A 15,398-nucleotide genomic window follows, 5' to 3' on the forward strand; every position below is an offset into this window, starting at 1 on the left:
GGTGAAAATTTGTTTTCATCATCACGCACACTATTTTATCCAGCCCAGTCACACAAAATTACGTACCTATAGATCCTGTCACGAATTTCAGCGTTTTTTCGTGATCGTATCATGAATTTCTGTTTATGTGTAATTGTCACGTATTGGTTACTCATCTGTTTTGTCCCATTTTCTTACCATTTTTGCTTCGGTCAAGGGTTAGATTTACATAAAATGACATCCTTACCCAACTCTAGCCCTAATGCAGGCGACAATGGTTTAAAATTTAGAAAATATAAAAAATTTATCTGAAAAAAGTACAAACCAATACTTAAAGTGACATCCTAATGCAAACACCAAATCTAACCCTAAAATGAAGCAAAAATGGTTTTAAAATAGGAAAAAGCAGTTGAGTAACCAAAACGTGACAATGACACACAAACAGAAATTCCTGATATGATCACAAAAAAACACGGAAATTCGTGATATATCACGAAAACGAAAAAAAATATTTTGTGAGACTGGGTAGATTTTATCAATAAAAGACCATTTTAATGGAAACACACTATAGACAGGAAACTTTTTTATGACTACTAACTTTGTCGATACCAAAATAGTGCAAAACTTGGATGAAAACATGGCTCTATAAACTACTTTACATAAGTACAGTATCTGGTACAAAACGGCAAAGCAATACTAGAACAAAAAGAATTGTTGGTTAAACTAATGTGGTACACTACACACACCAAATGCAAATTCAACTATTGGCTAGAGTATATTACACACAAAGTCAATGCAAAGACGCGAATAGACGCAAGGCGATGCGAATGACGCGCTATTCGCCTCAAAATCATCTTCTCGTCAGTTGAAAATATTACACTCAAGCGAAAAATTTGAATGGCACAAAGTTAAATCCCAGAAATAATCTAGAGCGAAGAATGCAATGCTTTGCATTTGGTGTGTACACAGCAATAAACAAGCACGTTACCTGGTTCCCTAAAATTTTAAGTTAATTCAACTTAAACTTAAATACTCAAAAAAGTTGTGTAAGGGGTAGTTCACATTTCACGTCTTTTGTGAATGCAATTAATTTATTTTTAATGTAGACAAGCGGCAATCACGCTCAAATAGAGTGTGACGTGCATGCAGAAATTTTTTACTTTTTGGAAATACATCCGCACCAGTCAGCTTCACCATTTAAGTATCAACATTGGGTCATTCCGTATTAACTCAGGATGAAGGAACAGCTTATCATAGCTTTACAGGGATACACAGAACGAACGGTCAGACAATGCATGGGGACACATTACTGAATCTATGGAGAGTGCAGCTTAATTTTGCTTGGCAACGGCAGATGCGACCGGGTTTCTGTGTGTTTTTAGATGCAAAATGTGAACCATTCCTAAAAATTGTTGTGCCAACTAATATTTTTAAGTTGAACCAACTTGGTTGAACGCTTAACAATTAAAAATATTTATTTTGGCAACTCTTGGCCAAAAATAATATGCAATGCAGATCAGATGTTGTACAAATAAAAGTCTGTCTAGATAAGATCAACATATAAAGTTAAAGGATCATGAGAACAAAGCTTTCTTTTCCCTTTATCTTTATTGTTCTGCTCAATATAACCTTTCAGTTTGTGAGGCCAATGAGTACTGTCAATTCTTAACTGCTGAAAAATAAATCTGCGCAAAACCAACATTACATTTGTAGAATGAATCAGGAAATCTGTGAATTCATCATTATCATAAAACTACTTTTCCATGTTCAGCTAACCAAAACAAAAACACCACTTGTACAATATACTCTGGAAAAAGAAAAAACAAAAAGGCAGCTTTCTGCAAGTTCACATCTGTATTGTGAAAGTGAGGGCTGATAGCAAAAAGAGAAAATTGAGCTATATAATACAGAGGGGAGCTGAGAAAAAGTTGTGTTTTGGTGGGAAGTTACAATCCCTTTTAGACATCAACACCCACAGTTCCTTGGTGGCAGGTTTACACAAATACATAACATTTACAATCTCAGTGTATCTAAAGTAACTCACACAACGTGGCACTCTCATCAGTCGCAACCAACACAGCTCTATTGCTTCTCACACACTTAAGCCACAAAAAACATCAAACTTGGGAAAAAATAATATATATATGAATTTATATATATATATATATATTTCTCTCTATATATTCTATATACTCTGAAACAGCAGGATTAAAAAGCTTTTGACAACCAATCAAGTGATAACCTGCAAGATGAAGCCAAGTCAAGTCCGAGGTTCTACACCTAAAGGTCTGTCAGCGCACGTTGGGAGAGGAAGGAAGAAAGCTGCATAAAAGCAAACAACAAGCTTCAAACCTTTCCACACAGGTTATGTAGTAATGAAGCAAATCTTTATCACGTTCACACGCATTTACCAGTCAAATACATCCTAAATTAAACCCAGTGATGATCCGTATCCCCATACCAGGCAGGGACTGAAGTGGTGTCACATAGCCATGTTTATCCATTGTATCCTTGGCTCAGGGCATCCATCATGAGCAAAAGTCACTTCATTTGCAGCTGAAAAAGGCACAACAGCACGTCCATGGGTCCGACCCACAAAAACGTCCTCAGTTTTAAAATGAACACCCACAGCCACCACAAAAAAAGCAAGGAACAAAGTTTATTGTGTGTGTGTATTTTGTTATTGAAGCAACTGGAACTTTTCCTCCTGTATTAGAAAAGTGTAATGCTTTTGGTTGTACGGTTTCTATTGTGTTGTTGTGACTCTTAAAAGACTGTCCGTTGAATCTCTGTTTCGCTGAAAGAAATGTGACCGATGTCTCATGTAGACATCTTCCCTCAGGTGGGCTGATTACCACGGGTCCTCAAGGTCAGCAGCACTCTGCAGAAAAAGTAAAACAGCAGTTAGCACCGAGAAACACAAGGCATATAAATCAGCTTTACTTGGTAGTCTGTTATGGCTAGGTATTATTGTAAATATCAAGGAACTAGAACTATTGAAACTAGAAATGTCACACTTTCCACTTCTTTGTCTAATATGTGACCCCTGTCTGTGAAATCCATGTTAAAGATCTTATTATGAGATTAGGAGCATCAAAGTTTGTTTTTAATCATAAATACCATTCCTAAAAAAAATGACAATAGGAAAAATCTTAATTAAAAATTAGATCCAAATTTGAAGGCCTAAAATTTTTTCCTGAAAATTCCTCATTAGCAGTAGGATTTGTGAATTTTGAGGGGGGCTACTCTTTATCTTTAGAGGGGCTACTTTAGACCATACATTATTTCTTGTTTCCCACCAATGGGATGATGTCATTATAAATATGACTTTAAACCCCCAAAATGTAAACTTGTGGAAATATGGATATTTTTCTAGCAAAATCGCATCAATTACCCACAAAACACTCTAATTGACCATTTGGAGCCATGTGGATTACTTCTGTGAAAGATGAATGCACTTTTTTGGGTTTAAAGTAAGAAGTCGTTCCCTGATCCCAGTTTTCTACCGTTGTAAAGCTTGGAGGACATTTACTAAAATAACTCCAAATGTGCTTGTGTAAAATATGATGGACATATGTATGTTGGATTGTTTGAGGGTGAGTAAATCATGGGGTAATTTCGATATTTGTCTGTCATTAGATTTTAGTCGTTTGCAGATATAGACATTGAGAAGGTAAACATTCATATTCATATAATAATAATAATATTCATAATTATGTCATTCCACAGAAAAACTACATCAAACTAGACTGCTCTTTCAAAGACACTTGAGTGCATGAAAACAGCAGTTCATAGAGCCTGGATCTGCTCCTTTTAGTTGAACCATCATGCAACAGGAGTCCCAGAAATACCCAGGTTTCTTTCCGGCTGATACAATGTGTACTTCATAAGAACATCTAATCACTGGCTTTGTGCATGTTGCGAGGTTTGTTAAAATTACATGTTTAAGAGGCGGTTTCCAGGACAGGGTTTACCGTAGTCCCAGATGAAAATGTATGTTTGTGCTGCTTTAATTTAAAAGTGCACCCATTTCATTGCTAAAAAAACGTTATTTTATGTATTTTGTATAATACAGTGTGTTTGCATGTTTTATGGTTAAAAAAAACGAATTATTTTCCACATACTGTACATTTTTGTAGCTCCAGATATCCTTCCTCAAATGTTTGACTTTGTACAAAACTCATCGATCTGAAAAGTGTGGTGTCCCTGATTGGCCAGCTAATCTGTACGTTGTGATTGACCTGAATACCTCTGACATAAGCCGGAAATGTGACGCTCCTTACCATGTTTGAAAGATTCGGACATAATGCAATGCTGACAGGAGTAAATTTACAGGTTGTGAGTCTCGAAGCATAAGTAATTATGATAATGAGTTGCATAAAGCACCTTAAGTGTAATTTTCCCTTAAGTTCACCCTTATGTTTCCCTTAAACTTAAGGGTGTTGAAGAAAAAACCCTTAAGTTTATTCTGTTGCGTCTCTATGGTAACAATAGTATTTTATAACAACAAACCTGGGTCACTGTCGTGAAACACTTAACGATTACCCTTCCCTAAAAAAACTGTTTAATGCAACTGCTTTATGCAACAGGGCCCAGGAAGTAAACTGTTGTCTACAATCCATGTGTTTGTTGTAGTGCAAGAAAAGAGATTTACGTTGGAGACGATAACTCATGTAATTTGTTCTTTGGGGTATGTACCTTTTGCATATCATTATATAAAAAAAGTCAAAATATGTACTACAACTGTCACTAAGGTTGTACTCTTAAAAAAGCACAGCTTTGCAGCTAAAGTATTCATACTAGAGGTACATATTGGTACCAAACAAAGTTATTAGTACCTTAAAGACAGGCACGTAGTAGTTTCTCTATTGGTACCAAATGTATACATATCTTTACCTAATGGTACAAATTAGGACCTTTTACAGGGTACTGCACCAGGGACCATTTTTCTAACAGTGTACATCAGAAATGTGCCAATATAAAAAAAAATACTATCCATGTATGTATGCATGTATTTATTGGTCAACCACTAATACAAATAAGACTTCAAAGCCAAATTAACCAAGCCAACTGCATGCACTGACAGTAAAACTTTGGAAATACAGCTGTGAATAATCCACAGGGCTTAAATGATATTTAACAACCATAGTATAATATTGCACCTTTTGGACAACTGCACTACAAACACACAACTCTCTGAAACAAACAGGCACCAAACAAACCAGGACGTCACTTATAAGTAACAAATATTATTTTATCAACCCTCGATGCATTCAGTACATCCTGGGTACATTCTTAGATTAAATGAGGTTCTGCTACAATGCAGAAAAGAAACTGGCAGTTCTGCAGAAAACATGATAGTAGCAACTTACCAAATGAAACAGGTGGGCTGCATAAATCAAAGGGTTATTACATAAAAAATGAGTTCTATTAATATGTAGTGTCCTTTTATGTTGTAAAATCTGGCTGTGCAAAACACTTCATTGTTTTGATTATTAAAGCTTATATAATACATTATCATAGGCTATCACAGAAAAACAACAAACCTACAAGTACAAAACACTCCAAAAGCCCAGACAATAACACTTCTCTCTCACACAAACATCTCTTGGATGTCCAGTATAGGGAGCAGGGAACGATTGGATAAAGCTCCAGCTTTGTCCAACTAGTGTCAAGATCAACCACTAAGAATGTGTCAAACTAATCCAAACACACCACATCTAAGGGCCTGTTTACACCTGGTATTAAGATTACAAGTGGACGACGCCAAATACAGGTGACCACAATCAGAACTAGTCGAAAATGCATTCGACTGCACTGCATTTGTGGGGCTGTTTACACTTGGTATTAAGATGTGTTTTCATCGATCTGATCACAAGTGCACGGGAGAGACACATTACGTTTACACCTGGTATTTAAATCTGTCTCTTTTGTCCACTTTGGACCGCATCTGTCCTGAATACTGTGAGGGGGTGGTCTGTGAGACGGTGGGCGAGTCTCTCTGCTGTCATTCAAACGCGAGCGGGAGTAATTATGAGTTTATATGGACGCAAACTAACATTATGTCGGAGTCCGCTGCTTGTTTAGCAATAAACATGCTGCACAGTGTTTTATATGTGTGTATGTTGGAGCTTTCTCTGAATTTTCAGCGCAATTGATGAAATAGGATCGCGCAACTTTCACACGCTTTCAAAACGAAACTACGGAGATCCTCCGCTTTAGTTTTATCAATGAAAGGCTAAAAATAGTGCTGTTCACCGTATGTTCCCGCCAGAAGTCAAAAAAAAGACGTAAAACTTGTGTTTAATACCTCAGATTAGATAAATGGGTGAAGAGAAGGCGGCCGCGTGTGGCTGTTCGAACACATTCAACCACATATGCGTTCCGCAACTCCAAAGCGATCTGATGGAAAGTGGTTTCGACTACCTCTGGATGTGGTTGAAAGTGGTCGAAAGTGGACGCGTTCAAAACGTTTTGAACACTGTTTACACCTGGCATTAATGTCGTCCACTTGTGATCCGATCGACGAGAACGCATGTTAATGCCAAGTGTAAACAGCCTCTGTGCTGTAGACGCTCATGTGGTTAAATGTGTTCAAGCAGCCACCGGCTACTCTCCGCCAATTGATCTAATGTGTGATGTACCGAGCACAATGTTTTTACATCGGCCCTGACTTGTAGCACGAACCCAAAGTGTTCAGAGCTGTCTTAAGGCTTTAACTGATGGAAACCGAAGCGCCTGCACTGCGCCTGTCTGCACAAGCTTATTTTATAAATCGCTCGAAAAAGCCCTTAGATACACATGTACAAAACGTTGTGCCGCATGTTTACTAACAAAAGAGACAACAGGTGTGAACAGACATGTTTCTCTCTCGCCCACTTGTGATCCGATCGACCAGATATAAACAGGGTCTAACCAGCACATTCTCCTGAGGTGTTTGCTACAATTTACATGTCCACTGGTGCAGAGATGAGCGGCTAGTCCATCTTTATTGGAGCCGAGCAGTAGGCTTGTTTGGTGGATTGTGGGATTGAGAGCGCAGATCAAGCTGAGATTTACAAATTTACACTGTTCTGTATGCATACTTAGGGGATTTGTAAATCAAGTTGGCTTGTAAATTTTGTTGTACTGTACTTAAAGAAACAAACAGCACTATGATGCACACTTATACGCCTACCTAAAATGGTGCAAGTACTATGCAAGATTCTTCTGCACCAATGGACACACATACTTTGAAACACACACACCTTTACGACAAAACTGACAAAACATGTATCTGCGGTAATTGATTAAAAACCACACAATGAGTGGTGACATCATCATCATCATCATGAGACGTTGCTGAACTGTACAAAGTAAACAGCTATTTATAACCTAATAAAATAACACTTGGTAACTAATCACTTGCCTGTCGTCGGCTGTTTGCACGCCAATAAACCTCACGTCACCTCTTTGATGGGATGTGTTAGAAGTGTTTGTGATGTGGTGATCTCAACCACTGTGCTTTGGGGCAGAGGCCCATTTGAATGAGCTCATGACAGCTGCTTTGATTTGACCAGGATGTTTTACCCGGAGTGGTAAATTAACAAATGAAACATGGCAGTGGAAATGGGAGTGCAAACACTCTGTATGAATAAGTGGTGACATGTGGATCACAGTAATGTCTCATGATGAAATGAATCAAACAATTCAGGGGGAAGGTAGGATCTTTACACTTCTGTAGTCTATCCTTTTATGGTAAGACCTGGGACTAACTGTACATCTGGCACATACTGTGGGATCGCAAACCTTTGAAAACCAGACTCTGTTAATACTTACACCATCCTCTTCTCTTTGGGGGTTTAACCGGTTGTACATTGCTTCAATAACACTGTGCCTGCAGTGACAAAAAACAGATGCATTGTATAAGAAAATGAAAATACTCATAACTTATGCTTCCAGTCCCTCTTGTGTTATATTTAAAAGATTCATGTTCCTGTCAAAAGGTCAAAAGTTTGGTTCCCAGGGAAGACATATACAGATATTGATGCCTTCAATGCACTGTAAGTCACTTTGGATGAAAACTTCTGCTAAATGTGTAAATATGTAATGTAAATATGTTGTGTTCTCTTACTGGACATGGCTAACATTTCTCCCATTTGTTCTGTTAGTGTGTGTCATGCTTAACACTGTGCAGAGCGGACAACACAGGCACACTGGGCTCTGGTGCTTTGTAAACAGATTACATTGAGGAAAACCATATACCATTAATGTGGTTATGCAGGTGTGAACCTGTGATTGGCTTGTGTGATATTTACTTGCTTGCAAGGCCGCCCCCTGGTGGGAGGTTAGGGATACTCTCTTGAGAAAGGCTGCTCAGGACATGTGCCAGCTCAGGCACGCCTTCATCCCCTGCTTTCTCTATGAGCTCTGATGAGGACAAAGATAAACCACAGGTTAAAGCTTGCTTAATATTTACCCAATCCAGCCAATGCATGTAGCAGCACTTGGTGTATTACAGATGAGTGAACTAAGAAATGGGTTTGAAGTTATGTTATCTGGCTGACCGTTATGGCCATTATTAAGTATAACTTTGGAGAAATGACTGAAGAGTAGGAAAGATAAGACAATGAGATAAAGAAACAAAAATAAAGAAAACAGAAACACTGAGAGACAAGCGAGAAAACGCAAGAGACAGACTTGAAGGAAACCCTGTGGCCTGATTGGTCTGCTATGGGCCGCTCTGGGCCTGTTGCCAGTTAGATGTTTAGCCAGCACATTCTTCACCAGCAGTGCCGACTACTCCCTCAGGCCCTCTCAGCACCCAGCCAAACATTACAACAACATTAACCTAACCTTTGTTCAATGCTTAGGGCCAAGAGTTTACATAACCCAAAAGCCCGCAAAACTAACAACCACTTGCCAGAGTACGTCCAATGTCCAACACAGAAAGAGAAGGCCAGTAGAAATCGAGAAAGAAAGTGTCAAGCTATTGAAAGATATTAAACTTGAAAGTGAAAATTACAGTGGAAATAAGACAGGAGAGTTCATTCAAGAACATAAGTTGAAAATAAAGTGTGGGGACAGGGGACTTTGAAATAAAAATGCATTTCATTCACACTTATGTGGGCTTTACAGTGGCACTGAAAAGTATTTATGCTAGGGCTGTGATGGTTGTCATAACCACCGCACCAACATGGTGGTGCAGCGCAGTACGGCACGTGGTGTGCACGTCACAAACTATAAAAAATATCAATCTCGCCCAGCAAGTTTGTGTGAATGCAAATTGCCAGTAGACCTCGAGTTAGTGCGCTTTTTGCAAGGTGAGGCAACTGATATCAGTTATGCCCCGTCAGGTTGTGGGCAGAACAATGAGGCAAGAAAAAAATCAGCACCTAAGACTACACACGTTTGTTAAAGGGACATTCCACTTTTTTTGAAAATATGCTCATTTTCCAGCTCCCCAAAAGTTAAACATGTGATTTTTATTGTTTTGAAGTCCATTCAGCCGATCTCCAGGTATGGCGGTACCACTTTTAGCTTAGCTTAGCATAATCCATTGAATCTGATTAGACCATTAGCATTCCCCTTAAAACTGACCCAAAGAGTTTTGATATTTTTCCTATTTAAAACTTGACTTTTCTGTAGTTACATCGTGTACTAAGACAGATGGAAAATTAAAAGTTGTGATTTTCTAGGCAGATATAGCTAGGACTATACTCTCATTCTGGCATAATAATCAAGGACTATGCTGTCGTACCATGGCTGCAGTAGGCTCAATGATATTACGCAGTTCTCAAAAATAGTCCCCTTGGTAACTTTTACTAGCAGAAATGTATATCTGATCCTTGTTTAGATATTTATTTTAAAATATATGCATGCATTATATATAAGCCTATATGCATCAATGAGCACATGCACCCCACACACACATTTACAGGGGTTCTCAAAGTCTGGACTCCGGTCCGGACCCAACGGAAACTTGATCCGGACCCGCGTCGACTTCATATTACAAGTACATTAATTTCTATGTGATTGATTAAATTTGTGCATTTGCTACTTTACAAATGCATATTAAACTTGTTAACCATTTGTTTAGTTTTTTTTTCTTTTTAGATTTAAGAGTATTTCTGGTCCGAAAATAAAACTAGTTTTTAAAAATTTCCTGTGTGACGCTGTAGCCATCACACCCAGATATTATGCACAGCTATTTCATGTACTACGGCTTTTGATCAGTAAGTCCTTATCAATCTGAAATCACTGTTGGTTTGAGTCGTTTAAAACATGCATTTAAAAAAGCAACACTCGTCAAACATAATCTTTATACATATTCTTTATTATCATGAAATACCTGAAAAGGTTTGAAGAACAGCAATATAAATATATCCTTAAGACCTTTCCTAGAACTGCGTGTGTCTGGTTCTTCGGCTGCAGCGCATATTAAGTTTCTGCCCGAGAGAGCCCCCTGGCTTTTGGATGTAGCGGCATTCCACCGTAATTCATTGAGAAGCAAAGCAAGCATCATCAGCCAATTTATAGGTGCACCCCTAATTTTGGTCAGTGTCTCTGCCTACCAACCACACTTTTTTTTGCCATGGTTTATGCATCTGATGGAGAACAAACTGTGCCCTTTCTCTAATTAGGTTGCTCTGTAATTGTGCATGGTTACTTTTGGCATATTTCTTATGTTTGTTTAAAAAAAAGTACTTTAAATGAAAAATACACTTATGTTTTCCCCAAACTATTTGTGTTGATTTGTTATATAAACAAATGATTTAAGTTTTTCCGGACCTATGAAAATTATGAGAATTCAGATTTGGACCTTTGAATGTAAACTTTGAGAACCCCTGTTTTATAACCACCGTGGTTAATTGGCACATTACCATCGCGGAGACCTTTTAAGAACCAATTTAACTTATTGTCACTTACCAACAGGTGATTTTAGTCAATAAATGAAGTTTACACAGGTGTCTTTGAGTGTTAGTATAGTTCATCATCAATATAAACATGTTTCAATAATAACTGAAGTAAAAACTGAAACCTAAAAACTTTTTTTGTGAAATATCTTCCTTTAAAAGTACATTCACATGCAACTTCTAAGTAGTCAAGAAAGTTGAAAATACTTTTTAATTCAAGTTGCTTAAACTTAAACATTTAAGTGCAACAAGGAATCTTTAAAGTGCAGGCATCATAAACAAGTGTGTGTGCAGGGCTGAGAGCATCTCTGTCTCACCTTGAACACGTGACTCAAGGTACTTGTCCAACTCAGCATCTTTCTTTACAGCCTCCTCTGACACCTGGGGTGCATTTGGCAAACAGACTAATACAATACTCATATTATCTCGACTTCCCTGAAAGTTGGATAAAAGGAGAAAATTAATTAAAGCATAAAAGGTTTCAGAAGAGCAGTGTCACAACACGTCAATCAAAGTAAAGCCATTTGTCAAACTCAATGCACAACCAGTGCAGAAACAGTATGCTAACGATCACATCGGCTGAATATTTTTTGTATAATGCTGAAGCACTGGTATGCAGCAGTAACAAGTGTAAATGTTAATTAGTATAAACTGCTTAGACATGCAACCGTACCTTGTGTAGACATGTATCCACCACCTCGTTGCACACTCTCTCCAGGTTATCTATCACCTCCAGTCTCGATCGAACGAAGGCACAAAGCTCCTCGTTGCTCATCACATCCCAAATACCATCACACGCCAACACCACAAACTCATCCTCTGCATGAGATCGCCCAATCTCGAATATTTCCGGTTCCGGTGACACAAGCTGCTCCGTGGGGCCCTTGCCCTCTACACACTTGTAGTCATAATCACCAAGTGCACGAGAAACAGCCAGTGAGCCATTAACCCTCTGGATCATCACTGAGCCGCCCGCATTTTGAATGCGTTCCTTCTCCCTAGGGTCGCAGGGTTTATGGTCCAGTGTAGTGAAGCAGACCTGCGCATTGCGACAGAGAAGGGCGCGCGAGTCCCCGCAGTTGATGAAATACAAGTGTTCGGGAGAGAGCAGCACAGCGACCGCGGTGGAGCCGCTGCGGTCCATGCCATTTCGCAGGTCTGCAAAACTGCGCATGTGCTCGTCGATCCTCAAGAAGCCGGCCCGGATCCCTCTCTTCACTGCCTCTATGGCTGGCGTTTCCGGTGCCGGAGGTCCAGCTCTCCGCAGTTCATCTGCCGACCCCGCGGCGACGATGTGTTCCAACAGATGCTTGGAGCAGTAGTTAGCGACGCGCGAGCCGGCATGACCATCGTAGACGGCAAAGAAGGACCAGTCGTCCAAACCGTGCGGTAGGCCTACAGATGCTGTGTGTGCATCTTCCATCTCAACTCTCCAGCCCTGCATGCTGCTCAGGCCATAACGCAGGCCGTTTCCCTCCCCGTGGGCATTAAGCTTCTCCGTTTTGGGCTTATCCAAAAACGCCCCCATGGCTCAGGTCTCAGTCTATGGAGAGAGTAAACAACATATTAGTGTGCAACATCATTTTGTGAACACAACAGATATTTAAAGCAACACTATGTAGTTTCCATGTAAAAATGACTTAGAGCTCCCCCATGTGGTTGAAAAGCGCAACAGTGCCTAGTATCAGACACTCTTCTGCAGGCAGGGGGAGGGGCGGGGCTGTGTGCTCTACCCTCCACCGCCACTTTCAGAGTGTGCTTGTAGCAGCTAGGAGGATGCTCAGGTTGCAGCAACAGTACAATTTGTCCAGTTAAAAGTTGTTCTATCACTGAAATAATTTTAGAGACATTATTTAAACATAAAAAAACTACATAGTGTTGCTTTAAGAGTGAGATGGCTTGAAAAGAGATATTTAAAAGACATAAGAAGTAGGATTGTACACCGCTACAAAGTAAAAACATTAATTTGTTAAAGCCGAAATGCGCTAGTCAATAGAAAGTATCTCTTCAGACTACAAAAGTGACGTAGCGCCACAATAATGGAGCTACTTCACACATAAAGACAAAAATAGAGAAAAAAGATGACATTTGCGCAAACCACCACATGTGGTCCAAAAAACGCCCACTGATGAGTGAACTCAAATGTGGAAAGTTTCGTCTTAGTGCTCAACAGACGGATTTCTATTAACAACATACTTTGGGTGAAATAAACATTTTGAGATTCGTGGCCCTGCAGCTTTGGAGTGGGTGTAGCTTCTGAAAAAAATCAAACTACTGCCTAGATAATCCAATTGGCTGTGTAAGGCTGCTTTAATGCCGAGTGCAGAGCAGTCAGACTACATACTGTGTTTGCACTGTACAAACGCAGATCCACTGCAGCACTACATCTCTGTTCTTGAACTAATTTCCCAATCCCCACAAATTCCTCTTACACAAACGGTTTATCAGTAGTGTAATCGCAACTGATGTGATTGCAGAGATTAAACCTCTCACCCAGTTAAAGACAGGATTTGTTCTCCTCAGATAGATAACATGCCTATTAAGACGAGTCAGGCTGTGACACACTAATTTTTAGAAGAATCATATTGGACAAACAACTCCACTGCAGGGCTCAACAATACGGATAGCCTGGAATCTGGATAAGGATTATCCTCGTAAACATAGTCATAGTTATGTCTTAAGTAGCCTTAATGTTAAGTTAAGAAATAAAATGCATGTGTAAGAGAATATTGGATCTGCGTGCATTAGGTCCTAAAGAGACAGCACCTCATGCTCCTGCAAGAACATTACCAACAACCAAGAATAGAAGTCTTGTGTAGTTTTACATCCAGCGGCTTGCCGGGAAATAGTGACAAATTTTGACTTATAAACCAGAAACTGGAGCACTACATCAATAAGATCAATACAGAGGGGACTAATGTTGCCTCATTACACAAAGGTAGAAGGTAGGGATGTGCATGTATGTCATTTTTTAATTTCGATTAATCCATAGGTCTAAAAAACGAGTACTCGATTAACTGGGGGCGGGGCAATATACAATATTTTTATAAAAACTCAAATAAAACTTAATTTTGAAGAAACTATGACAGAAAATACTAGATTATTAATTAATTAAATATTTTTAACAGCCACCTCTAACAGGAATAGCTGAGTGATGAAGCCTTATATACACAACATAAATGGATTATACAACATGCATATATCTGCACAAAATGCAAGATTTAAACTAAGTTATGACAGAAAGTTTAACTCCAGTTGTGGATGTGCACCATAACAGCGGCGCACTTTTAAAAGCGCTGTTTTAGGTTAATGCGGATAATCTAGTACACTGTCAGAAATAAAGGTACAAAACTGTACCTTTTCAGTCACTGGGGCTGTACCCTTTCAAAAAGTACAGCTTTGCACCTGAGGATTTCATTTTAGTACCTTAGAGGTACATACTGGGACAAAAGAAAGCTTAATGGTACCTGAAAATACATATTTGTATCTCAAAGGTACATATTGGTACTAAATGTTTACATATCTGTACCTAATGGTCCATACAATTACCTTTTTTAAGGATGCTGCCCCACTGACAGCTAGGGTACATATTTAGACTTTTTTCTAACAATGTAGGTCCTAAAGGTATGGTAATCTACCCAAAATTGCATTCTGTCTTGTATTCCTGTAAAGGTACCAAACGGAAACTTAGGGTACAGCCCCAGTGACAGAAAAGGTACAGTTTTGTACCTTTATTTCTGACAGTGTATCGCGGATGCTAGTTGGGAAATGTGCGAGTGTGCAACTGTGTATGATAGCTGACTTAGCTGTGATATTTATCTTTTTTTGTATGTGATGTTTTCTTTACCGTGAAATATGAAACATATGTTGGTTACATAAATTTAATCTAAATTGAAAAAATAGACATTGTATTGGATATAGAATATACAGCATAATTTAGCATCTCACATCATATTTTTCTTCAATATCGCACAGCCCTCATTTTAGCTACATAAAGGCATCAAAAACAACATTATGTGAACACAGTTTTCCTTGGAACTACATCTTATTCACAATCAATGGACTTAAAGGGTCAAGAAAGAGGTCTTGACAAGCTGCAAATTCTAGATGGTTCTAGATGACATACAAGTGATCCTGATTTGTACCATGGAGACCCCACTAATGCTCAGCAAGCTGCAATCCAGTCATGTGGTATGCCATGATGTCACAGAACAGCATGCCTAGCGTCTGAGCTTGCCACACCTCACGTCTATTGAACTATAAATAAACAGAGATAGGATTGCATGCAAACACCCATCCATTAACCTAAATGTTTTGCTTTCAGCTTTGCGTTAACCTTTAAGTTTTAATTAATGAAAAGCTACATTTCTGTAAACCTCTAATACATATATAGATCACATTTACTATGAGAAACCACATAAATATTTAATATAAAAAGAGCTCACAATGCAAAACCCTCTAAATGAGTCTGACATGTTTCCTTGCAAATGAGCATTTTATTAGACTTGTAATGGATTCTGCTGA

At 38.9% G+C, this 15,398-nt stretch overlaps 1 protein-coding gene across 2 annotated transcripts in view; it reads right to left on the bottom strand.

Annotated features, from left to right (window-relative positions):
• Positions 1-192: 192 nt before the first annotated feature.
• ppm1ba (protein phosphatase, Mg2+/Mn2+ dependent, 1Ba) overlaps positions 193-15,398 on the bottom strand; it is a 29,948-nt gene continuing 14,742 nt past the window's right edge. Inside the window, exons 2-6 of one of the 2 annotated variants that reach the window (XM_065296983.2) lie at positions 11,548-12,417; positions 11,192-11,309; positions 8,277-8,388; positions 7,798-7,855; positions 193-2,860 (exon numbers count right to left, since the gene is read on the bottom strand). In XM_065296983.2, coding sequence (XP_065153055.1) covers positions 2,831-2,860; positions 7,798-7,855; positions 8,277-8,388; positions 11,192-11,309; positions 11,548-12,402 — 1,173 coding nt within the window. In that variant the 5' untranslated portion in view covers positions 12,403-12,417 and the 3' untranslated portion in view covers positions 193-2,830. The remainder of the gene's footprint in view (positions 2,861-7,797; positions 7,856-8,276; positions 8,389-11,191; positions 11,310-11,547; positions 12,418-15,398) is intronic. The other variant, XM_065296982.2, reaches the window with a different exon arrangement.

Source organism: Paramisgurnus dabryanus, chromosome 20 (genome assembly GCF_030506205.2).
Source record: "Paramisgurnus dabryanus chromosome 20, PD_genome_1.1, whole genome shotgun sequence".
Lineage (NCBI taxonomy): Eukaryota > Metazoa > Chordata > Actinopteri > Cypriniformes > Cobitidae > Paramisgurnus > Paramisgurnus dabryanus.